Below are 26,618 nucleotides of genomic sequence, written 5' to 3' on the forward strand. Positions count from 1 at the left end.
TTCACATAAAAAATAAAACCTTTTTTCTACAGATTAATGAAATAGCACTGCCGTTGGATGATGAAACATCAGAATTTACAGGACCAATACTATCACCGCCAATGGAGTTCAGAGACGAACCTATATTAGTTGTAGATAATATGGAATGGCAAGGGGGTTTTCTTAACGATGTTTTTGGGGACATAGCTAGCCTAGATGATTTAACTTGTGATATTGATATGATAGAGGATCCGGACTGGGTAGATAGATTTATGCGTGAACATTTAGGCGATGTTACTAGTGCAAGTGAACCGGGTCCTCGTAAAGAAATTACATCGCAGGACAATACAGGTTGGCTTGATCAATTGTCCCCAAACACCTTGGAATATGTACTAGGGGACCTCTTGCCATCTCCAACCATTGCAGTTGAAAAGACGGGGGGTATTGACAATTCTATGTCACCCCCCGCCCTTCCGCTTAATGATACAGCAGTGCAAATTGTTGGGCCTAATTCTCCCGGGGACATTTTTTACGATAACTATACTATTAATGAATTGGATCCTGTACAAATAGGTGCAGGACATGAAAATAGTGATTAGTCCCCGGAATTACGTGCATTTTATTTGTTAGAGTCTGCTCTAAATCACATGCAAACGTACAGGATAGATTTTAACCCCCCGAGGAACACGTGGTTGACGGGGGCATTATTTTAACAAACCCTGTGAATGTTCCCCATAGCCACAGTTACACACTGAGATTACAAAATGAGAGACAAGGTCAGAAAGGGAGAGATCGAGGGGGGATTAAAGCATCGGTTAATCAAAAAGTTCATTTAAAAAAGGGGACATCTGGGGATATTTTTTATTTTCATTTTTCAACTGGCAACCAGACTTTTTACCCTAGTCTAAACGAAGTTGAGAATAACTTTTTCAGCTGGATAAATAAATTGATATCAACTTTGGACATGTTTAATGAGAGGGGGAGCGGGTCCACCATTTTATACATTGAAAATATGGATCTGAATCTCAATAGATTTAAAAAAAACTTTATTTTAGGGGGAGGAAGGGGTAGTCGACGAATAATATGCCACCCAGATTTGTCGGCCACCAAAGATGTTCAGAGTTTCGAATTTGACACAGGGCTGCAATGCTTCAAATATGCATTTTTAGCAGCAACCCATAAAACATTAAAAAACGAGTCAACAATGAAAAATCTCGACAGCCTTACTCGTAACGGTGGAAAAAATTTCCCTAAAGTAAATTTTGACTGTTTAGTGGGGAAGTATCCGGTGATATTTTAAAAAGCAAATGAAAATCTTGGGTTGGGGGTGGTTGTTCTCCAGTATGACACTGAAATTGTAGATGGGGGAAAAAACAACAAATAAAAAAGGGGTTTTGTATTCAGTTAGGACACTGATGGTGGATAATGTTAAAAATTAGTTTTGGGTTATTTACGAGCCTCCCAAAGATGTAAATTCCTATGGTCATTTTTTCCCCGTTACAGCAATAAGTTGACTCCTATCCCAAAGTGTGAAGAAAGGGGAACGTTTCTATTGCCACATGTGCCTTTCCCCATTTCGAAATGAACAAACATTCTCAGATCACATGAACCATTGCAAAATTCATGGGAATCAAAGAATTGAAATGCCGGCAGAAGGCAAAGATATTTTACAATTTAAAAATTTCCAAAATTCCCTGCTACAAGTTGATAAAGTGTCTTTAGATTGTGAATCAAGACTGGTCGAGGTATCAGACCCATCAAGGCCAAATATAGTCAAGGAACACACACTATTTGCGTGTTCTTACGCGCACGCCCGTCGCGATTCCAACAATAAAATGCATTTGAAAGAGTTTTTTTGGCTCTGGATGAGGAGGGTAGCATGGAAAAGTTATTGGTATCTTTAATAAAAACAGCACACGGCGCAATTTCACGATTGCGTTACACTAACTACCCAATGACATTATCAGATAAGGAGCAACTGGCACTAGAAAAGGGGACGATTTGCTGGGTTTGTAGGGATGTTCTTGCCCCAAAAGACGCGGTCCAGGATCATAATCAACTTATTGATCCCAATTCAACGGGAAAGAGCAACCTTCGAGGATGGGCTCACAAGTCCTGTAACTTAAAAATTAACCCGCAACGTTTTCTTCCGGTTTTTATACATAACGCTAACTACAATCTGAAGTATGTGCTACCAGCATTGGTACATCTTCAAAGAAATGGAACAGTAGATGATGCATGGGTGATAGACAGCTTTTCCTACAAAATCATACCTAAATCATCGGAAAAGGTGCTTGTTTTGGAATTTATGTGGAAATTTGTTGAAGCCGACGTTGAGTACACGAATAAAATTCGCTTTTTAGATTCCTACAGTTTTTTCCCCAAATCATTGAGTGAATTAATTTAGGTACAGAAAAACGATCACGGCTACAATGCTTTCCCCCACCTCAAGCAACGATTTCCAAATGGTTTATATGATTTGTTGACGGTCAAGGGCATAAATACTTATCTCTTCTATTGTTTAATATCAAGATTTGCCGAGGAAACTATTGAACCGATTGAATCGTGTTATGATCGTCTACACGATCGTAGGTTCACCCTCGATGAATACAGTGTTGCTAAGAAAGTTTGGGCAGAGGGAAGGTGTAAAAATGGCTTTGACTATTGCAAGCTGTATTTGTCGAGTGACGTGTTGACTCTGTTTGACATTATGTGTAAAAATACGGACAAAATCTATGAGGAATTTAATCTTGATTTGGGCTATTATTTTTCATCTCTTCATCTAGTGATGGACCTCATCCTAAAAATTAGTGGGGACAAAATTGGGCTAATCACAGACATTGATCAGCATCTGTTCATAGAAAGGTCAATGAGGGGTGGTTTTGTTTTTCACGGGGATCGTATCTTGGAAACTGATCCAACAGGAGAGAAAACGGGGACAAAATCGAATGCAGTTTTCCTCGACTTAAAGTCTCTCGACCCTCAGGCTAGGTCCCATTGCGCGCGACGGTACGGCGATTAGGAACTGCTCATTCACCATCCCAATCTTGAGGCCCCACATCGTGGCGAATTGGTTATGATAACGAAATTAGTTTGATGGTTTTTTTAAATTTAAAGAGGGAGTAAAGATGAATCAAACAATCCAGAATAGAATTTTGTTTTCCCGCGTGCATCGTGACCTGTGACAAAGAAACCATTGATTCATTAAATCTGGTGTCTCTGTGATATTGGTGAATTGTATTGGAAATCAACAAAACAAAAACATTTCGACGACATAATTACAGAATGTAACATATTTGTACATAATGTTGCCTTCAAATGTATTTGCGACAACGGTTTCAACGTCAAAAAGGTTCATAGAGCACTCCAGTTTAGTCAAAAACCCTATTTGAAAACGTTTGTTGACACTTTTATCAAAAAACGTTCTGAAGCGCAGACGAAAGCCGAAAAAGAAAATTATAAGCTCATTTTGAATTCGGCTTTCGGTAAAATGTGTGGGAGTTTTCGCAATAGGAATCGTTGTGACGTTGTGACCGATCCCGAACAATGTGCTCGAATTATTGCCAATCCAAATTACACTTCCTTCACAATCATTGGCCCGGACATGGTACCATTGAATAGGAAAAAAAGACACATTGTCTTGAATAAAAATATTGCTGCAGGCAGTGCGACCTTGGAGATCTCTAAAAAGCTCATGTTGGAATTCTACTACAATGTGGTTTGGGTATAGTTGCCGTAGAAGGGTCAAGTAGAGGTCTGCTACGGGGACACGGATTCTCTACTGTTAAAAGTAAAAACCCCAAATCTAATTGATGATTTGGCGCACGGTTAAATTATCAGCTCACGGATGGACTACACTATTGGGAGTGATCTTTACCCATCGCTTGTTAAACGTCGGGAGCAAAATCATCTTTTTTTTTTTAAATCAGAACCAGGAAGCGACATGATTTCCCGTGGTATGTTTGTAGGTCCAAAGGTGTACTTTATGCAGACACACGACGAGGAAATCCAGAAACGTTGCAATGGAGTACCCATGCGTTGTGTAGATAAGAATTTCGACATGGACATTTATAGGATCGTATTGTTCAAAATACAATTCCACGAGCCAAATTGCTGGCAATTCGTTCTCTCAACTACAGGAACTTTACTGTAAATGTAGAAAAAATTGCCATGAGTATCATTTCTGACAAGGTCTATGTTTGTCAAGACAGTGTGACCACCCTCCCCTTGGTCACTATTTAACTTCAGACCGGGCCGAATGTGTTATCCATAGGGAAAGTCTCGGTTTGAATAAAATCCTGTAAATTATTTCCTAAAACCTTTGGGGGCGGGGGGGGGGGGGGGGCTCGCGGCCTTTGGGGGGGGGGGGGGGCCTCGCGGCCAGGGGGGGGGCCGCCAGCGGGGGGCGCACCGCCACTATCAAAGTACTCTTTTTTTTACTTAGAGCAGATTTTTTTTTTAATGTTTTATTCAAATTAAAAAATGATATTTTTTCATGTGCTTTAATCTAATGTTGTATTTTTTTTCTATAAATAAACAAAAAAAGTATTTATTTAAGTGTTTTTCTCTGTGTGCCTATGTAAATGTTGTATTTTTTTTAAATAAATTTAAAAAAAAGTGTATTTTTTCATGTTTAATGTGCTTTTTTCAATGTATTTTTTCTTTTTTTATGCATATAATAAAAGAAAATATGATTCTTTGATAGTCTTCTTCTTCTTATTATTATTCTTTAACAGAGTAATAGTAGTAGTAGGGAAATTATTTAGTCATTAGATAGTTATGGTCTACAGTTAGTTGTCCAGGTGAACTGTTGAAAGGAACATGTATCAATTTGAAACACCATTCAGATCGTTTCTGTGTTAACCGTCAATGTCGGGCAAAACAACACTCTTAACTAAAATGATTAAAAATTGCGATAAAATGTTTGTTGAAAAACCGAACAAAACCTACTAGTGTTAAAGTATTTGGCAGTAGTCATATGATAATATAAAAGCACTTGCTGTCACCGAAGGTTTGGTGCTGATAAAGTTAATACAGGGATTTGATGTTTTGAGTATTATTGAACAAAACTCGTGGTTCATCATTGACAATCTTGCTAAATCTATCGAACAATGGTCCCAGGAAATGCTGCAATTATTCACTGTTCGCTCTCATCATCAACAGATTTCCGTTACACTGGTTCTACACAATCTCTTTCATCAGAGCAAATGTATGCGAACACTTGCATGGAACTGTACCTACTATATCATCTACAGAGTTGTTCATGATTCTAGTTCGCTAATAACCCTCAATAAACCAATCTATCCAGGTGCCCATAAATTTCTGCTCTCGGCATACAATCAGGCAACTAATAAACCCCACGGTAATATCCTATTGGATCTTAATCAAAATACACACGAGGATCTGCGTGTAGTCACAGGTATTTTCGACAATGAAATTACAGTATATCTCCTTGTGAACACTAAAACGACCTATTAGTCGCTATCATGACCCTGAAGAAACTAGATGGAAATAGGCATATGTTTTCTGTTCTAATTACTTCAAAATCTCCGCTTAGGAAAGCCATAGTCAAACTCGGTTTTGACAATAATTTCATTAACCTAATATATGAACTTTGTTTAAATTTTACTGAGGGTCATTTTCAACTGCCAGAAGTAATTAAGCAACAGGTAAACCAACATCGTTCCATTGTACGTACTTTGGCCTTTAAAAACAAACTAGATAATTTTAAAAAGAAACGTCTTCTTCTGACGGACAGAAGTCTCTTCGAAATTTTGCTGGAAATGATTGCAAGCTCGTAAACAGCTCACACTAGAGAATTGATAAATCCTTTAAGCTATCACCAATAAAGCTCGCCCCTTCAGTTGAGGACCCCAATAAAGGCAAGCTGAGTAAATTTATCTACAACGAATATATTGAGGATGATAAAAAACTGCTTTTACGTCAAGATAAACTTCGCCGAGTGGACAAACCTAAGTCCTATTGATCGAAGCTCTCTGCTGCTGCTACTGCTGGTAATGATACAAAAAAGAATCATCTTCTCAAGAGTCTGCTGCTGCTGCTAGAACACAATTAAAGAAGGAGGAATTAGATTCAATTGTATTGAAAATTGGAAATTTAATGCCCCACTTATATCCTGAACAAAGTAAACGACTCCTAACCTATCTCATGGAAAGTGGTCAAAATCATATTAAAGTTAAGAGCCATGGGAAAGGTATTATAATTTAATGCAAGACTTATAATCTACTAGAGTTAATCTATGGCATTGTTACAGATCGTAAAGGACTTTTATCATTCAAAACTCATCTGTACAAATTTCCTAATGCAATAATCTTCCCCAACAGTCCAATTGACAATAGAAAAATTCTAAAAAAATTAAATGAACTTATATCATCATCCTTAACAAAAAAATTGAAACTATTAAAATATAAACATGAAGAAGAAGAAGATTTGTAATCAATTTTGGAAAAAACCAGCATACAGGTAGTAGCTACACAAAAGAGAAGGTATAATGAGTCATTATTACCACCACTACCAGCAGCCAGTATAAAAAAGGTTAGCGGACGTAAGACAATGTGTTTACATTGAAAATGGTTGCAATTCTAATAGCTAATTATGAAAAAATTGGCGAGGTAGCGAGTCGAATTTCCCCAGCCACTCTTTCCAAAGTCACTGGTGTTCACACTAAAAGTTCACAAGACTATCTACAAAATGAATCAAGTTACACTCTGCATAGAAATCATAGACATCGTGCCAATCAATATCGAAAAACAAAAGCCTTTTACCCATTGCATATAATGCAAGCAGATCTCCTGACTCTAGATGAGATTCAACGACATCACAATACACCGTACAAGTGCATTCTACTTGCAATCAGTGTTTTTAGTCGCTATGCATATGCAATTCTATTGCAATCAAAGAGAGGCGTTGAAGTTTATCATGCCATTGAAAGTATTCTCCAACATGATTCATATAAAAAAATTCACACTGATCGAGGTAGGGAATTTGTTAATCCCCATGTTGCAAAAGTACTGGCGAAAAATATTATAGTGGTCCATCATAGTCAGAGTCATATAAAAGCTACACTGGCCGATCGATTGATAAGAACTATTTGACTTTTAATTACAAGATACTTTACATTAAAAAATACACCGACCTTTATTCATGATTTTGATAAAATCATGTTGATTTATTATCAGAGACCTCATCAATCATTGTTCAACTCTACACCAACGGAAGTTCATCATTCTGATCATGATACAATTGACACCTTTCTTAAACAGTATTCCAATGAATCAATTGTCAAGAAGAAAAATAAATTCAATGTTGGTGATACTGTTCGAATTAATAGAAAAACTAATGTTTTTGAAAAGGGGAATTACTTGTGGTCCCCCGAACTTTTTAAAGCGGCAAAAATCCTAGACACTAAGCCCATAACTTATCGTATGCTTGATACTAAGGATGATAAGATTCTCGGTGGCTTTTATGACTATGAATTGCAAAAAATTAAAAATGCTAGTGAAATCTATCAAATTGAAAAGATATTAAAGACACGTACTCGCAGGGGTAAGAAACTGTTACTTGTTCGGTGGCTAGGATACAACTCTGATTTTGATTCTTGGATCGGTGTTGAAGATATTGACAATGCCCAATCATTTCTATGTAACTTTCATTTCCATCGTTTCCGATCCTCTCTACAATGAATTGAATGGAACGAGTGATGTTTGAACAAAAATCTCTCCCGCCATCAAATTTGACAGTGCGTATGAAGTGGCTCATGTCGACTGTATTCTGAAAAATACGTAAAACATCCTGAGAAAGGATTGTGAATATGAAATAGAAATTAAACCCCTTGATTGGCCACTCATTAGGAATCAACATGATGATCGGCTGCTCGTTAGCGATCGAGAAAAAATTGAAAAGGTCAATTCATTTGATTATACATACGTTGTATTACCCTACGAGGAACTCGCCTGTGTGAATGATTTATGTTGTTGTATTAATAAAATAATTTCCGATCGTAAGAGAGGAGATTTTTATTTCAACAATTCAAAAGAGAAGGCCAAGATCTAGTTTAGTTCTCCTATTGCCAATGAAAAGTTAATTCTCAATGATAACCTAAAGGATATTCTTGGCTATAAGCTCAATATAATCAACGGTAAAAGTGCCGGAAATACTAATTTCATTTTTGCTGACTATCCGCCTGCCTTCTCCAAGGACACCTGTATATTTCTCTACGCTTCATTTGTGGAAACATCACGGGTTGGTAATTCAAATGTTCCCCTCCTACGAGTTCTTGAACGAAAAACCAATCAAGAACATATTCATCACTACAATATAAAGCATCTTCAGTATGTTCCTGTAAACACTTCATATTTGGAACTCTGTCAGTTAACACTAAGAAGTGAATTGGGTGATCCTCTAGCAATAACCAAAGGCCTAGCATTGATTACATGTCATTTTCAAACCATTCTCGACAACAGCACAATCACCTAGAATGAACAATAGAAGAATTCGATTTGTCTGTCCTGATATTGATTGCTATCTTGGTGCTATGAGTCCACGTCAAATAGGCAATGGATTGGACTACTACAAGGGTCGTACTACAATGTCTCGCTATGGTCTTGGTAGCTGGTTTGCTAGGCTATTTCGTTCTGCACTGCACCTTGCCAAAAAATATCTCGCACCTGCTGCATCGAATTTTACTGCCTCCACACTAAAAATTTGGGGTTCGGGCATGAATTTCAAGGAGATTGTTAAGGAGAATATTAGATCTTCAGCAAGACCCGTTGGTGAGCAACTAAAATCTCGACAAAACCGGGAAGGATTGAAAAGGATGCGTTCGCGTCATTGACACATCAGTCTCCACGCAGGCAGGAAGCAAAAGACATCAACAAAGACATTGAGGAATAAAATAACGAAGGCTAATAAGCAGAAGAAGAAAAAGAAAAGATTGTTGGATCAAAGACAAATTTCTTCTCTTAAGATGACTTATCTCCCCCACAAGGAATCATATCGATCAATCACTTCCTCATTAAATCTATTCAATGCTGAAAATGTTGATGTCAGTGTCAAGTATGGTTATTATGAACAATTACATCCCCGACAACCCCTCTCGGAAAATATACACTTTCAAATATTTTCCAATGAAGACTATTTCATTGATTTGTCATCAACATTTATTGATTTAAATGTTGTAGTGAAGAAAAAGTCAGATAATACAACTCCAAATGCTGGCGATGGTCTCTCCTATGAAAACTGTATTCTACACAACCTATTCAAACAAATTAAAGTATTTATTAATGGAACATTGGTGAGCACTAGCAATAATTTATCAAACTATGCAAGCTACATACAATTTATGATTATGACGCCAAAGGCGTATAAGGAATTGAGAGGACAATCATTGGGCTATAAATATCGATCAGGTGTTGAGACTGACGGTGAGCTGACTATTGCAGTGACGAAGGAGTATCATATGGTTGGAAAATTACATAAGGAGATATTCAATATATCCGAATGGTTACCCCCCAACATCAAGATTGATATAAAGTTACTGATGGCACCATCGAATTTCATTTTGAGAAAAACACTTCCTGCAGCACCCGATGCAAATGTCATTATCACATCGGCAATTCTCCACGTCCGAAAACAACAGGTTATGAGCTCTGTTGCTATGGCAGTGGAAAAGCTAAGAGCCAATGGTAACAACATTAAACTTCTTGTCCCCCATATAATCACCAACCAACGTCACATTGCCACCGGCTCTCCTAGCTACAGCGATTCATCATTTATAAATGGAGAAATTCCATCAAAATTGGCTTTGGCCTTTTTAAAGAGTGGTAGTGCCGTTGGATCCTGGACTGAATCCCCCCATGATTTTAATTTTTTCGGTCTATCTAGCCTTGTGTGCAAAGTGAATGGTATTCCACTGTACACTCTATCATTTGACAAAAAATCCTATCTAACTCTGTACGAGTTGACCATGCAATCCCTAGATCATGACTCCCAACTATTTGAAAATGGAATAACCGATTCAATGTTTTCAAAAAATCATGGGGTAATTGTTTTGGACTTGTCAGGGACTCAGGATATGAGCATAGTACGTACGGGGAATGTACGTTTAGAGTGTACATTTGCCGATGTTCTGACTGAGAGTATTACGCTAATATCACTGAGTCAATTTGAAACCTATTGGAAAATCACACCCGACGGCAGTGTTCTACTAGACCTAGCACCATGAACACAAACCAAATAATCGATGTATTTAGTATGGATCCATACATGTTCCAGTACAAGTCCTATTGCATACCTTCGGACTTCATTGAAAAAATTCTAAGTATTAACAATACTTTAATCATTGTGAATAGCAGTCCATCGACTTTGAAGATCGGCCATTGGCTATGCATCTTTCAAACAGCGAAGAATATTGAATTTTTTGATCCTCTTGGCCTATCGTATAAATTCTACACGCCATACATCAGCAACTTTATTGAAAGCAATGGGAAAACTATTATTCAAAATCAACGAAGAGTACAGGATTTAAAGACTATGACATGTAGCTTTCATGCACTACTCTTTTTCATGTTCAGATGTCGTGGCTACACCTACAAGCAGTTTCTCAACATCTACGTTGACTTACCTCGATTTAGCGACTTTCTAGCAGAGAATATACCTACAAGCGTATTAAATATTGATTTTAGTGCCCTAATAATAAAATGTTCTAAAAAAGTACGTCAAATTTTTTAGTAGTAAAAAAAAATTTATATACATGTTAAAACGACTTTTCTATTCTTTATATTTTATCCACTACTAGGTATTTATCGACAACAACTAGTGCAGGTAGATTATCTGAATTCACAGTGTACTGATCCTGATGTAATGCAATGTCAGGGTCACATTTTCTACAGTAGAGTGTAACTTCACTCTTGTTATATCTCTTTAAATAGTCAATGATGCTATTCTCATTCATTCTATAGAATTCACATGTTTCAATTTGCTTATTTGAAGCAATTTCACAAACAGTGTCTTCAAGTGTCGAATCACACTCCGTCAAAGCCAAATAAAAATCAGTGGGCTTATAATCATAACACCCATTGTCTCCAGAACAATGAAGTAGAAGCCATATTCTTTTGTTGTTCCAACAGTTAAATTGATGACCCGGTTTCTCCACCCAGAACAATGAAGAACCATTCTGAAACCAATCTTGTAGCAATAAGCTAAATTCACGGTTAGAATTCTTTCCAATAATACCGAGATATGTATTGTCCCACTGATTACATTTATCATAGTGGCAATTGGAGCATAGGTGTCCTCTAGGATGAGAGTCACACACCTCTTCAAGATAGGAATTACAACCTCTAATTTGTACAGCATATCCTCTATACAATTTACACGGGTTGCATAATCTACACTTTTCATCATACTCATCAATCAATATGCAATTCTCACATGATGACCAGCTGCCCAGTGTGTACATAAATAACGGACATGTTTGGAACATTTTGTCATGTGTTAACACTCTCACTGCCACAATTAAAATGAGATAGCAACATCAAAAATTGTCGGGGAGTAAGAGAGAGAGAGGAGTAAATTAATCTTGAGCATCATCTTTATTATGAAAAAAAGTCCAAAATTTCTAAAATAGTGTTTAAAAGCATATCCACAACATCATTTTGCCATGTCGTGATCAATATATCAATAAATTGTGTAAATGCATTTGGCCCACGACGCAGAAGCTTCATACAGTAGTCTAATGGTGGAGAATCATTTTTCTTTATATCAAAAAACAGTCCTCAATAAAATATCTTCCGTTGAATAGACAACTCTAGAAAATCGTCATCTAGAACCAAATATTTGTCAATAAGAACTAGATTTCCAATGACTCACTCTTTCTCAAATCTATCCATTGTTTAGAGTCCTAACTATGTCAAAACCAACTTCAGACTAACCAGAATTTTTTTCTACTCTAAAAAATATACGTTAGTCTACTATGGAAAGAAAAAAAAAATACCATTGATTTAGAAACAATTCTATTGAACATAATTACAATAATAATCACTGATGCATTTTGTTCTCATCAATTTATTTTGATAAGACATCTAATACTGACCGAAGTTTATTTATATGGAGAATATTCACTTTTCCAGAAAAACATAGCTGCTCCTCCTGTTTAAATTTTCTTAATGATATAATGTATCTTGCGTACATAATGTCCCATTCAAGATATAGTCTACAACTAGTGGTTATTTCCACAGCTACATTGGGTACTCGTATATCGTTGCTGCTGTTCTCAACTCCATCATTAATCTCCAATAATGTGAATGCACTACTAATTTTTCTCTACTAATATCTTCTAAAATAAATTATTCTCTTTGAATTTAAGTCTCTTACTAATATGAGTTGTAAAAAAAACTATTCCTATTATTTAAATCCCGATCACCAATCAAGCTATACTTAGTCTCTTTGAAAAGGTTTATATGCTCTATAGAAATTATTACCTATATGTCTCGTAGAAGTATAAGGCCATGTGAGAGGATACTCACTCTCTTTGAAAAGGTGTAGAGCTTCTATAGAATAACGTAAAAATTGCTATATGTCTGGGCAAATAACATGGAGATTGCTATAGGGCCGGTAGAAGTATAACCTTGATTACTACTAGTAACATTAACGAAAATACATAAAAAATATGATGAGTCAAAACTTAGTTAAAAAGTCAAAAAGAAAAAAATAAATAGATAACAATAAAATTAATAACTCGTTTTCCTGGCTATTTTATAACTCAACAAAACTCGGAACAAAACTCTTCCGATATCTTTCATGTTTAGCGGGGATGGGAGTCAGTTTGGGGACTTTTTGGGATTTTATACGGGATGGTCTGTTGCGGGCGGGAAGGTAGGGTTCGGGGATGATGGAACATAATCGAGGAGCAGACAGGGTCTTTTACCGAAACGAAGGCACGGTAGGTTCCTTCTCTCGGCCAACGTGGTGAGCTTGATCTTACCTAGTAGATAATGATATGGAACCTTCGGTTCCCCATTTATGATTCTAAGGGCTCGTTTTTGGATATTTTCAATCATATAGATATGCTCTGAAGAAAAATCGAAATGCCACACTGGACGAACAAACTCGAGTATTGCCTCAATAAAAGAACAATAAAGTTGGAGAAGATCCTTAGGAGGGACAAGAAAATTTTAGCAAAAGTCTTAGAAGGGAAACTGAAGGGGAAGCTTGTTTTAGGATATTTTGAACATAGACATATATTTCGAACATGGGCATAGTATAATTTATAGCCGTTTATAACTTTTAATGAAAACACCGTTTTCAGAGGATGTAAAAACAAAGATGCATCAATCTTTGTATAGAATCAATGTATAGAAGGCCGGTTAGAGTGTTTGCGAGGTCTGCTTTCTCTGCTCGTCATATTCTTCCGGTGTTGTGGTCTCAAACTCCATCTTCTATTAGGGATATTGCTGAAAAGTCTGGCTTCCGTGAGCAGTTGAGGCACCATTGCCTGCAGGTTCATGAATTCTATTTTTTTTTTTTTCTCTCAAGTAGTTCTATATGTTTAATATGTTCTACATTTTTTATTTTTTTTTGTTTTGTTGTGAAATAGGAACCCGAATGTACTGATGTAAGTGGATGTAAGTTTTTTTGGGAGTGGCAATAAAAGCCCAGGTTACTGGGCTTCATACTTTTTTGTTGATTTTTTTGTGAATAAATTACATCTCCATTGAAAAAAAAATCGAGAAAAGATACGCTCCTTCATCTTCTTTTGCTTGGCTTACTACATAGCATGCTTCAATTTAGAATAGTCCCATATTTACTAGAACATACAGTCACCGTAACTACGCTCTACTTCCGTGACTTACAAAAGATGTAGTTAATAATGCAAATTGTTCGCCAAGTCCTTGGAAATCATCTCAAAGATCAATAATTACTTTTAGTTGTTGTACTGGTAGTTTCTATAGTTACTTTAATAAATACTATTTTGGTTAATCGAAGCTTTGGTAGACGGCACAATAGAGCTTAGACATTCATTTCTATTCCATCTTTCCCTACGTGGATCAGTTTGCGCCAATTTTTACTTTTTTTTTTTTTTTTTTTTTTTGGTGGTGGTTTTATTGGTTTTTAGTTTATATTGCTTTTTTTTTATCCTGTTCTTCTTGTGTTTCTTTCGTGCTGAAGGCGCCTTGTTTGGATACAGGCGAAATATCCCCGTTGTTTTGCATTTGCGTTTTCTTTTCTTTCCACTGGCCACAGTCTCGTTTGTTTTTTTTGTGTTTTTTTTAGATTTTTCTCTTTGTTGGTTTTAGTAAATAACACATATTATATATAACAGAGAAGAATTTAATCTTTTATTTCTAATGGTTTCACATACTTCCTAGCATTTCAGATCTTCGCCTCCATATAGATATTAAAAATTGTCATAAGAGAATAACAAATTATACAAGAGAAGAAAAACCATGTGTAATTAAAAATAAAGGATTTTCTTAATTCAAAATAAACCGACGAAAATAGAGGCCAAATTTATCATGGTAACGAGATTGCTACTTTCTCGAACAGGTACGAAGAAAAAGTGGTTGATCTTGCCAAATGTGAATTTGGCAAAGGAATTGTTTCTAAAGATTCGCTCAGGCACATTTTTGAAAACTTACTATCCGTTTTTACTCAATGATTTATTTTGTATAAATTGTATTTTCTTTTTAAACTTAAAATCAAAATGTTCAAATATTTTAAAGCGCAAAAAATTAGTTTTGAGCAATTATACAACTTTCATCGAGAAGACTTGAAGTTTGAAGCATATAAATATTTCTCAAGGACAGAAAAATTGATGTGAAAAACTTATCATCAATAATTCAATACCAACTAGTATATTTCCAGAAGAAAAACACATGCAAATACAGCCCACAAATCAATATTAAAAGATGAAAAAGTTCGTAATATATGCGCACAAACAGAATCTGCAAAATTCCTGACAATATTTCCCCCGTGATTTTTCACTTTCTCTTTGAATGAATCTTTTCCAAATTATTTGTTACATTTGACCGGGTCTAATCAGCATCATTTTGAACGTGTTTAGAATATTAAGCAATTTCGCCCTTGATGCCACTTGGTGCGACACTTGTAGTTTTTTGTTTTTTTTCGAGTATTCGCTTACAGAATTGTATAATCAGCAAAAAAAACAACAACAAATAATAAAAGGAGACAGCTAACCAAGGTCTAGACAAAAAGTTTCGCCTTTTATTTTTTAAATGAAGAAAAGTGACTTCTCTACCTAAAAAATTCGCTGTTCTCTGTTAACGAGATTTTCAGAAATAGAACAGTTGTTCAAATTAGAGCCCAGAAAGGTATTCTTTTTTAATTCCGACCTCCGCTAATTCCTTCTCATGAATCTGAACGAGACTTTCATGAATGAATCAAAACTAGAACCTGGCAAGGCATTTTCATGGTCATAAATGTCACTCCTTTGCTAAAGGCTTGACAAATTCTGTAACAATAGGTCGTATCTTAAGAAAGATTCAATTCGGACTAAACCCGGCTCAAGACCTGGGGACCAGATTGCCTAAGCTGATGTATATGGTTCAAAACAATTAGACTTTAAGCCAAATCTGTTTTTTTTTTGTCTTCATAGAATCTTTTAAATCTCAAAAATATATCTTTCTTTAATTTCTAATTAACAAACAGTTGCTGTTCTGCATTTGTATCGTTTACGATTGGGGAGGAGAAATGGTGGGAAGTCGTCAAAACAGCAAGAAGCGGGCAAGTTTATACACAAATAGAAGGATAATAGTTATATCAATAATTTATACTTGGGGTCAAATTTTGTTGGTCAATTTGCAGGACTTTGACAGCTTACTGTACCTATTAATCACTTAACCAACTAATCATTGTGGGTTGGCATCCTGGTACAGTAAGAATTTCGGCCATATTAATGTTGCTTTGCTTCAGGGAATAGAAATGTCTTTGCCCATTGCAATAAATGAATACTGAAGTTACTGTTTATGCATCTAGTTTAATGTAGAGGCTATTGACACAGTTATACAATAAAGGAATCATGCAAAAAGTAAATTTGTGTACTGATAATATAGTTAATTTCTACCTTTGAGCCCACTGTTAGCACTCTTCTATTTAAGTGCAGAAATAGAATAAAACGACCTAATGAGGTATTATTTAAACTTAAACAAAATTTAGCTTTAATAGGCACGTACAAAGCGAAAAGGCGGAGGTGTTAAGGCACATACCGGACAATATACGTGTTTCACGATTTTCCCCATTTACTTTTGTAGCTTAATACATTTAAATTAAACTCATTGTAAGCTTATTTTTTTAATTTTTTCTAGTTTTGCTGGGAAGCCCTGTGGAGCCAGTGGCATGTGTGATTTTTAATTCCTACTTCACCCACATTCAATTCTAGTTCGTATATTGACATTTTTTTCCTTCATGGCTTCGATACTCAGCTAAAATTCGAAGAAAAAGATATTGACTTATTGGTTACGCTGTCTATCATGCAAACATGTATCAACAAGCTAAAAAACACACATAAAGAGTTCGATACTAAATATGATCCCACCCATACTTTGACAGGGATCTTTTCATCAAATATCTACCATTGCTATTTCAGAGTATTTCCAATACTTGTAGTCCTTGACAGCTTCGGTATTGGATTTGTACACCCTATTCTAAAAGAGTGTAAACCAGCTTACCGATGTTAAGGGCAGTAAAATTACACCCAGGCACACTTCCCCGGATGACCCACTTGGGATTGAAAAGCATTCTGGACGGGAACATGTGCACAACATCATTTGGAATTTGCTTGTCGATGCGATCTTCTCATCCTAGGAGCATTCGCTGTCAGTAGTCATTGATTCTGGCACCAGTAGAAGAATTCTGAGCTAGGCCAACGAATGCTGCCGTCCTCGTTCCTTCTCCTTCAAACTCTCGTCCTTCTAAAGAAATGCTCTATGTCAAAAAAGGTGTGTATGAAAGGTTGGACATTGCTGTTCAACAACGTTATCATCAAATCACAGCGAGCAATTAAGCTTTTTGGTGCTTTTTTTGAAGAATTAAACTTTTCGATCCTAAACTTTGCGCGCGATATCCTCCATGCATGCCACTCAATATCTATACTTCAGCAGAACTATGTATCACGTGTAGAGCCGTATAATGTGATTAATAGAATTTCATTAAATGTATATGAGAATTTAATGAACCTGAATCTAAGCATCGAAGTTCTTCTTCTCACAACGGTTCAAAGAATAAGTTACCTTGTAACCTCACTGTCAACATAAGTGGTAGCAGCCCTAATTAAGCCTTGCGATGCATCCATGTACCTGGGTATTGCTATTACGTTCACCCATGTCGAAGGACAAGCGATTACCCTTGATTCACCACTTCCAGCTTTATAATGTTGTCACAGCCCGTCAAATGTTCGCTCTGACTTTCTTCATTCAGGTTTCCCTTCATTCATTTTCTATTTTTTTGGTGAGTTTCATGTAAAGTGCGATTATTTTTCCGGCCTATTGACTTTCTTTTACATTCTATTACAAATCCCTCATTAGTTTCACTTTTTCTACTCCAGCAAATTTATGTACTTCTACTCACATCGATTCCTTAACAGCCCCCGGATTCTTAGTAATTTATTTTAATCATTTTAATCCAGTGTTTCCCGAAGGGTTTCTCGCAGCACCATCCCACCGTTATCCACAATGTCTCATACACACATTCACCAACATTTGCCTTGGTTATATAATCTTGAAAACATATAGACACAATAAAAATAATCGGTTTCTTTTGTTTAATTTTTTCGATGAAAAATTTTACCTGGGGCGAATTCGAAATATTTTTGCCCCTATTTCTATAGCATAGATACAGAAGATCAGGCGCGTCGTTTGGGAGGGGCAAGGGGGGAGTTAACCCCCCCCCCAATAATGTGGAGAAAAAATTATTATATATCCCATGCCCCTTGACTATCCGGATATCGACCCCTCTTGCCCCTCCCCCAAGAAAAATGTTGGAGATTCGCCCCTGCAGAAGATATGAAAAAGAAATGGATCGCTCTAGTTTCACTACCTTTATGCAAACTTACTTACCCGTGTTTCATCTCTTGTCAGAAGGAAAGACATATAGTGGAGGAAAGATACGGGAAAAAATGGTCAAACCTCTGGGAAATTGCAACAGAATTTTTTTTTTACACCAAAATGTTCATAAAAATCAGATTAATCACACAAAAAAAATCTCCCCAAATCCCCCTGCACAAGTATCCCAAATTCGCCCTTGAAGGGGGAAAATGAGGGGGGAAATCGATTTTTGGGGTTATTAATATTTTGCAGTTTGAATAGTTGTTTTCTATCAAACCAAGCATGCTGAATCCAAATATGAATTCAGATTTTAGTTTTTCAGTACTTTAATGCCCATTTCTACCCATAAAGGGCGGAGGGTGGCGGGGTAAAACTTGAAATTATGAGGCTGCTGGATTATTTGGTCGTTTCCTATTAAATCAATGGCGGCGTAATTCCAAAATGAAGTTAAAAACTTGATTTTACGTGGTCAAGTACCTCATCTTACCTAAAACGGCTGTGAAAGTTGACCAACATGAACTAGTTATTTTAATCACTTATCAGTTGATTCACCATTTCCTATCAAGCTAGGGATGGTGCCTTAGAATACGAGTCTCGAACAGTTTAATTTCAAACCAGTATTCCAGAATACCCTTCCACTCCCCTCAGTTTGCGGTTTCCATTCCTTAGTGTCATTCTTTATAGTCAGTGGAGACATCTACCATAGTACTTGATAGAAGACTGGCGTGTTCGAGGCTATACACAATGTTTGTGCCGTTTTTTTTTTTACTTCCGCAAAAAAAAGACAAAAGAATAAACAAGGATCTGGGATATTTAACTTACATAATGCACGATATCGACTTCTGCTCTTCGTACTCAGAGGCCAACAGATTCGAGATATGTGGAGCAGTAAATCAAACGTAGTTGGAAGAGTCCAAAGAGAAAGCACAGTTTTTTCAGTATGTAGGAGACAGCGTCAATTATGATATTGCTACTATCGACAGCCTGAAAACTTTTCATAGAATGGGTCTTATTGAAGTGTCTACACCTGAGTTTCCGGCAACGGAGCTTTCAGTGCCAAGAAAAGAAGTAAGTGGAGATGAGATGAAGTCAATCGGCACCATGCCATTCTACACTTACCAAAAACCCACCAAGTCGCAACCAAGGACTTTTGTTTGCTTGACAAAAAATGGTGACACTTATGACAATGAATGGAGGTTGAAACGCTCTGGCGCATCCCTGGCTTTTTCAAAAGCTCATACATGAGCTAGTCGGCCTTTATATGGTCAATACACCAAAAGCTACCTCATCTGGGAAAATCGAATATTCGTTTTTTGCCAAGGATTAACCACAACCCAAGCGATATCTCCGGGTGTTTATTCTATACTTGTATATGTTAACGAGAGCTCTAGTTAAGCTAGAAAAAACTCTAGTTATTACCTTTGACCAACCATTTTACTGGAAGGAGAAGTGTATGCTGGATTCTGAGCCTGCCACAAGTACTTTAAGAAGTGCTATTGTTATCCCGGGTGGATTTTACACTCGCATGAGTTTCCTAGGGGCCATTGGCTTCCTTATGGCTGACTCGGGACCTTTGGAAATCCTAAGTCAAGTATATGCGCCTAACACTTGGCGTAGTATGTTACAAGACAAAGCTGACTCCCGTGCAGTGAGAGGCCATGGTCTGTCGGAGGTAGCCCTTTATGCGAACCTTTTATCATCAGAACTGGGTAACAGAGCGTTTGACGGCAATGACATACTACCAGAGCAAAACGGCGTACGAGTCTCTCCTTGAAGGAGATGACATCGACAAAGTGCAGGTGTCGGAAGCAGCAGAGCTTATCTATGAAATAGTTCAAAGTGCAAAAGAACGATTATCCGAGTCCAGAACTGCCCGTGTTTGGTTTCACTATATGGACCTACTTGGAATCCTGAGAAAGAACCTGAGAGGTGAACGAAGTGGCAACCTTGAGCTTTATCTACAGTCGTTGTTGGAATTGCTTCCTTACTTTGCTGCTTCCGGCCACAAAATTTAAACGAAGTCTATATGGCTGTTCGTGCAGTCGATGCTTCAGTTGAGGAAAAAAAATCCAGGGCAGTACAGAACGTTCAGGAATACCTGTTCATCCGAAGAACTGACAACTACTGGGCAGCACTTTCTCCTGATTTGGTGATCGAACAGACGTTAATGAGAAGTATGAAAACGAGTTGAGGTTTGACGAGAAACAGAGGCATGACTGAATTACAGCAGACAATTTGGACATCTGCTATGCCTACTTTGGCTCTAGTTAACGAACGCATGCAGAAACTGACTGGCCTCGCGGAGTTGACTATTGAAAATCACGCAGAAGTGATATCTTCGAGGAGAGCTAGAGACATGGCGGACATAGAACAGATAGTTCGACACATTGAGCCCCTAGAACCCTCCAGGCAGGAATCACAGCTGTTGAAAGTTTGTTATTGGTGTCCGCGCTTCATCATCTGTAAACGCAGACGATGCCAAATCAGGGAGAAACGATTCTGAAGGATATGGAAGCGAAAGACATTGACAAATATGTTTTCAGGAGAAAGGAGAAAGCTGTAAATATGGCTGAGAAGTCATCTGTGGTGATAAATAGCGAGAGGGTAATGGTCGACCCTGCTCTAATCTTTCAACGCCTGGCTGCAGTGGCTAGCAACAGTGGTTCTGACTTGAATGAGGTTCTGTCGTTCGAGCTCTGTACTTTTCCACCATCGCTCTTTAGTTCGTTCGAGGTGATGAGGACAGCCGACAAAGCCTCTCAAACAAATGCACTGATGAAAACCGAGGGACTTAAAGGTCGAATGACACTGCCATCCTCCCAGAGAGTTTTGGACAGTGAATGGCTAGTCCATAAAATCCCGTGGACTGCCGTATCCACATATTCTGAGGTGGCAGGATCTTACGCAGATTATGTCACAAGACATTTCGGCCAGGCAGCGGTAGTTTTTTACTCTTACACTGATATACCGACGACGAAAAATTGCACACAGCTGAAGAGAACCAAAGGTTTGTCGTGTGCAACGATTAAATTCTCTCCTAACATGAAGATCGTCAAAAGTAAGGAGGAATTTCTGAGAAATCCCAAAAATAAACAACGCTTCATCGACCTACTTACTGAGAGGCTGGCGAACTCAGGATGCAAAGTTCAACATGCTCAGGATGATGCCGATGTCTTAGTTGTACAAACTTCAGTCAGTTGCGCTGAAACTTCATCGACCACTTTTATTGGGAATGATACCAACCTATTAGTCCTTATGCTGTACCATGCCAAGCTTGATGCATGTGATATCTTTATACAGACAGAAACTCATGGAAATAGTGGATGAGTGTACGACATAAAAAGGATCAAGAACAAACTAGGAACCGAAGCAGCAGAAAATATACTCGTTTGCCAAGCAATGTCTGGCTGCGATTCAACATTTAGACTTCACGGCGTAGGGAAACCAGCAGTGGTTTCCTTGACACTTAAAGATGGGATTTTTCAGGATGCCTGCAAGATTTCCATGACACCAAGATCCAACCACCAGGAGATTCTCGAAGCTGGAGAGAAGGCTTTGCTCCGCATATGCAAAGGGAAAAGTAATGAGAAGACCCTGAAGGATGTCCTGGTGCGGCCATTTACTATGCGGGTGGTAAGTGCAAATGCTTTTGTTCGAGCAAGAATGGCTTCCACCGACTTTGGCTGTCGCAAAGTATCCCTTTTGCAGGTGCTATTTTCCAATAATGAAGTGGCAAGACACGTCAAACTCGCTAAAGCCCGAATAGTGGGGTTGGCGCCTCTCTTCGTCACGGAATATGTATCTTCCCATTATGACAGATGCTTCACCAGCACCGGAGAGCATACTGAAGATGGTGCGGTGCCAGCGCACCAGCGGGTGCGAGTCGCTCAGATGCAGCTGCCGTCGGAACGGTTTGCCCTGCAGCTTTGCCTGAGAGAAATGTAAAGGGGCGTTATGCACTAACGCTGCAGCAAGACAAGATGAGGACGATAACTAAAATGAACAGGAAGAAGAAGTTGCTTTAGGTTGTGTTTTAAAATCAACATTTTCTTGTGATTAATTTACCTGAGTTCTAAACGTTTTTTTCTTATAACCGAGTGATCTGAAGCTTTGATCTCGATTAAAGAAGTGCTTTTTCAAGATATTATACTTAGCAACCCCTCATATTACAGGCCCCTTAAAGGTGGAAATGAGGTAAATAGTAAAAAAAATACTTTTTGACCTCATTTTTGGCAATACGATACTTTATTTGATATAAAATGATCCTTTAGCCGCAAGAATCCGGCAAATTATGATCTGCGTACTTTACCCCCCCCCCCCCGTTTCATGAAGGTGAAAATTGATACTGGGGTACGGAAAACGTGATTTCTGACGTCGGATTCAGATTCTTCATGCTTGATTTGATAGAAAACGCCCACTTAAACCCAAACATACGTCCAAATAGAAATCCTGGTTTCCCCCCTTATTTTCCCCCTTCAAGGGGGATTTCGGGTAATTGTGCAATGCGGATTCGGGGGGATTTTTTTGTGTGATTAAGCTGATTTTTTTGAACATTTTGGTGTGAAAAAAAATTCTGTTGCAATTTCCCCGAGGTCAAACCGTATTTTTCCTCCACTAATACGTCCTACAGCAACAAAGAAAATTTATATAATTTAAGAGAGAGAAAAAAACGGGTAGGATTTAAATAAAACAATGGAACAAAATAAAAGACCAACAATAAACCTTAAATTATTATAAAAAAAAGCATAATTCGCATCCGCGTCCGGGGGAGCCTTTAAAGGCAAACAAATAAATATTGTTTTTCTTTATGTGTTGCGTTTAATTTGATTTTTTCCCCCGTTGATTTTATTTAATTTTGATTCCTCCCAGACGTGGAGTCGGAATATTCAGATTTGTATTATTTAAAGTCGGTTGTTGTTGTTGTTGTTTTGTTCCACTTTTTTATCTAAATTTTACCCGTGTTTTTCTCTCTTAAATTATGTCAATGGAAAATCAGTGTGGTCTAAGAAATCATTTAAAGGAAGCTTATATTACAGAGATGCTTACTCCAAATGAGTTTCCAAATGAAACAAAAAACATTTAAGCCCTTATTAGAGATGATATAAACCCAGCCAGACTTTCACAAATTTATTTCCAGGGGGGAGGGTGCAATGGTCACCAGAATAGCCAGTGCGATGATTTATATAAATAATATGAGAAAATACTAAAGAAAACATAAACAATTTACACATCGAGCGCCTGCTCTCCTAAACTCTTCCCCTCTATACACACCTTCTTTTTAAACACAGTTTAAAAAAGCACTTCTTGAAACAAGAGCATAATCATATTTATTTTATTTGACTACTACTATTACTAACAACTCATCGCAGCACCATGCTGCCTGAGGCCAACACAGCTACGCCCACTCATGCTCCATCCGAATCTATTCCAAGCCTCTCTTTTTGCATCCTCCCAGGATGTCCCCATTTCCTTTAAATCTTGCTTTATGACATCCTCCCACCTTAAGACAGGACGGCCTGCTTTCCGTTTTGCCCTGGACGGTTGGCCGAAAAGGACAATCTTCGGCAAGCTGTCATCCTTCATCCACAAAACGTGTCCTAGCCAGCTCGACCTTCCTCCCATTATAGCCCTAGAATGCGGGATTGAACCATACTTTTCGTACAGCCTACTGTTTGAAATACAGTCAGTCAATAAGCCGGGTACCCAGAACAATCCGTGGAAAACATCTTCCTCCGCTTTCTGGAGCACCCATGCTTCAGAGTCACATTTGACCACTATCATCACTGCAGCTTCCAAATATTAACCTTGGTTTGCAGACTTATCTTCCTATTCTTCCAAACTTTTTTCAACTGTGAAAAAACACCCTAGACCTTGGCTTTTCTACTTTTGACATCTTCACTACTCCCTCCGTCTTTACTAATACTACCACCAAGGTAAGTGAAGCTGTTCAACTGATCAGTCTTATCGTTACCCAACTGTTTTTGGAAAACTGAATTTTTTAAAAACTTAAAATTGTGACTATAAAATTTCTGAATCTTTTCAAAAAATAAAGACGTAAACGTGTGGACCATCAGTAATGCCGATTACAATATCAAGTCTCAGCTATTTAGAAACAGAAAACAAAGCAAATACCTGAGCAATCGCGCAGCAATGAAATCGCGAGAATCACGACAAGAAATTGGTTCCTCATTTCAGAGCACAGAATCATAACGCTTCAAGTCGAAAACTGGTTTTTCTCATCCTGTATTACACTTATTCCACCTCACTTCACCTAAAATTAAAATTATTATGAGAGCTCTTTCTATGAACGCCATGACTTTCTAAGAGTCTATAGACGCCCGAACAGATTAAATGAAAATTATAAGCTGAATTGAAAAGTGAGATATTGCTTTACTTTCCAGAAATCTCTAGAGTTTTTGACATACAGGAACCTTTTTTGATGACATAAGTATATGTATATGCATCAACGATACAAAAAATTGTGCTAACAGTATTCGGTCAAAGAATCGAAGGATCATCAAACACCCGAGAGTTTTTCTGGAAGGTTATACATATTAGTTTTTTTCTGATCAAGGACTTGCCAGAAATTCAGGCTATTCAACCAATCAGATCGCTGTAAAAACATACTTTAACAATACGAGTCGTCATTATTTTTATTTACCAGTGAATAGACGAGTTTATAACAACAAAAACATTTCTTTTTGGGGGAAATAGTATTGGAGGGTTATACCCTAAAATAAAAAGTTTATATTGCTTCTGACCAAGGGCCAGAAGCAATAAAAGGTATTTTTAGGTCACCGTTTCCAAAAATTTTCCAGGAGAAAGGGGCTGATTCGACTAATCTCAAGAGATCCCCCCCATATTTTCAGGTGTGAAGGTATAATTACAGAGTGAATAGCATATTTCTAATTTGTTAAAGTATACGATCAATTTGTTTGAAAGTGCATTTGAAGAATACTACTAGTTTTTCTACATGCAGACACCGCCATCCATTTCTGTCTTCAGTCAAAGGAGAGATAAGCTGCATCCAAGATGGTTCCTATTTGATCAAAAGTCGGAGGTCGCCCAGCGCAAGCAGTTCAAATCATCTTTAATGGTGTACCACTAAGTTTCACTTCCATTACTTTATCCTCATCGCTTCTTCTAGTATACACGGAGGTTTTCTAGCCAGACATGTGCCGGGCGATGGATCGGGAAACGCGCCTGAGCCAAATTAGTCCACTCTCTACGACCACATCAACAATATAAAGTGGATGGCTTTGAAAGCAGAAGCTGTCACTACCAAAGCAGCAATGCCCACATAGAAGAACTAACCTAATCACCAGTCACTATACGCCGATTTTGGGAGAAAAGGAACTTGTCAGTTCCGCCATGTGCTTTATTTTGGCTAAGCAACCATCCACAAATTTTTAAACAAGCAACCCTTGCCATTTGATAACAAGAGCACTATTTATTCATAAATTCTCATAGGTTTCACTTTCTTGTCATATAATCCTTCTATTATTCATCAGATTTGAAAAAAAAATCTTTATTTTTCAACAATTGCCTGAACAAAAGATTAACTAATGCGAATAGTAAGAATTCACTGGAGCGCATGACATAAAAAACCAATAATGCAACTGATTTTTGCACACCTTTATTTCTTCTATAAGGAAAAGAAAATCCAGACTCAAGATTTATAAACGACTAAAGAAGAACTGAGAATGACTAAAAGCATCCCTTGAATTGGGCAACCAGCTTCTCCATTTACACAACTAATATTTTTATCAATAATTCAGTTCAGTAGTGTGTTATTATATATAGACTAATCATATCAATTCAGTCATCTGTGGAGTAATCTATCTCAAAAGGGGCCCCTCCAGATCAGGAAAAAAGGCAAAATAAAAGAACAAATAAGAAAAAGACCAAGTAAAGGCAAACAGTATGGAGAAAATACGAAAATAAAACGATCATGATATTTTGATGAGAGGTGACTAGATTTGAGGTCCCTTTCTATAGGAATACTAGTCCCTCAGATAAGACTGATTTATGTTAAAAGCCTTGGAGCCAAGTATCAATGAACTTAAGTATTGATTTATGGAGACATTTCCATCTGGTAATTTCCGCCACCCAGCTTCTCTTGTGGCATTTACACAACTAATTTTTGTCAATAATTCAGCTCAGTAGTCTGTTATTAAATATAGACTGATCATATCAATCCAGTCCTCTGTGGAGTAATCTATCTCAAAAGGGGCCCCTCCAGATCAGGAAAAAAAGGCAAAATAAAAGATCAAATAAGAAAAAGACCTAAAAAAAGCAAACAAAATGGAGAAAATACGAAAATAAAAAACGATCATGATATTTTGATGAGAAGTTAATAGATTTGAGGTCCCTTTCTATAGGAATAATAGCCCTCAGATAAGACTGATTTACGTTAAAAGCCTTGGAGCCAAGTATCAATGAACTTAAGTATTGATTTATATAGACATTTCCATCTGGTAATTTCCGCCACCCACATGCATAGATTAGTCATATCATCTATGGTGGTTTGATGCTGAATGACCCTGAATATCCGCAACT

General features: G+C 37.4%; 1 protein-coding gene across 4 annotated transcripts in view; it reads right to left on the reverse strand.

Annotated features, from left to right (window-relative positions):
* Positions 1-26,618, reverse strand: part of LOC148945174 (uncharacterized) — a 149,474-nt gene that overhangs the window by 109,044 nt on the left and 13,812 nt on the right. For all 4 annotated transcript variants that reach the window (XM_089098652.1, XM_089098654.1, XM_089098653.1 and 1 more), the window contains exon 2: positions 24,192-24,330. In XM_089098652.1, coding sequence (XP_088954778.1) covers positions 24,192-24,267 — 76 coding nt within the window. In that variant the 5' untranslated portion in view covers positions 24,268-24,330. The remainder of the gene's footprint in view (positions 1-24,191; positions 24,331-26,618) is intronic.

The sequence above is a fragment of the Artemia sp. Qi Xiang Cuo genome, chromosome 13 (genome assembly GCF_049724085.1).
Source record: "Artemia sp. Qi Xiang Cuo chromosome 13, ASM4972408v1, whole genome shotgun sequence".
NCBI lineage: Eukaryota > Metazoa > Arthropoda > Branchiopoda > Anostraca > Artemiidae > Artemia > Artemia sp. Qi Xiang Cuo.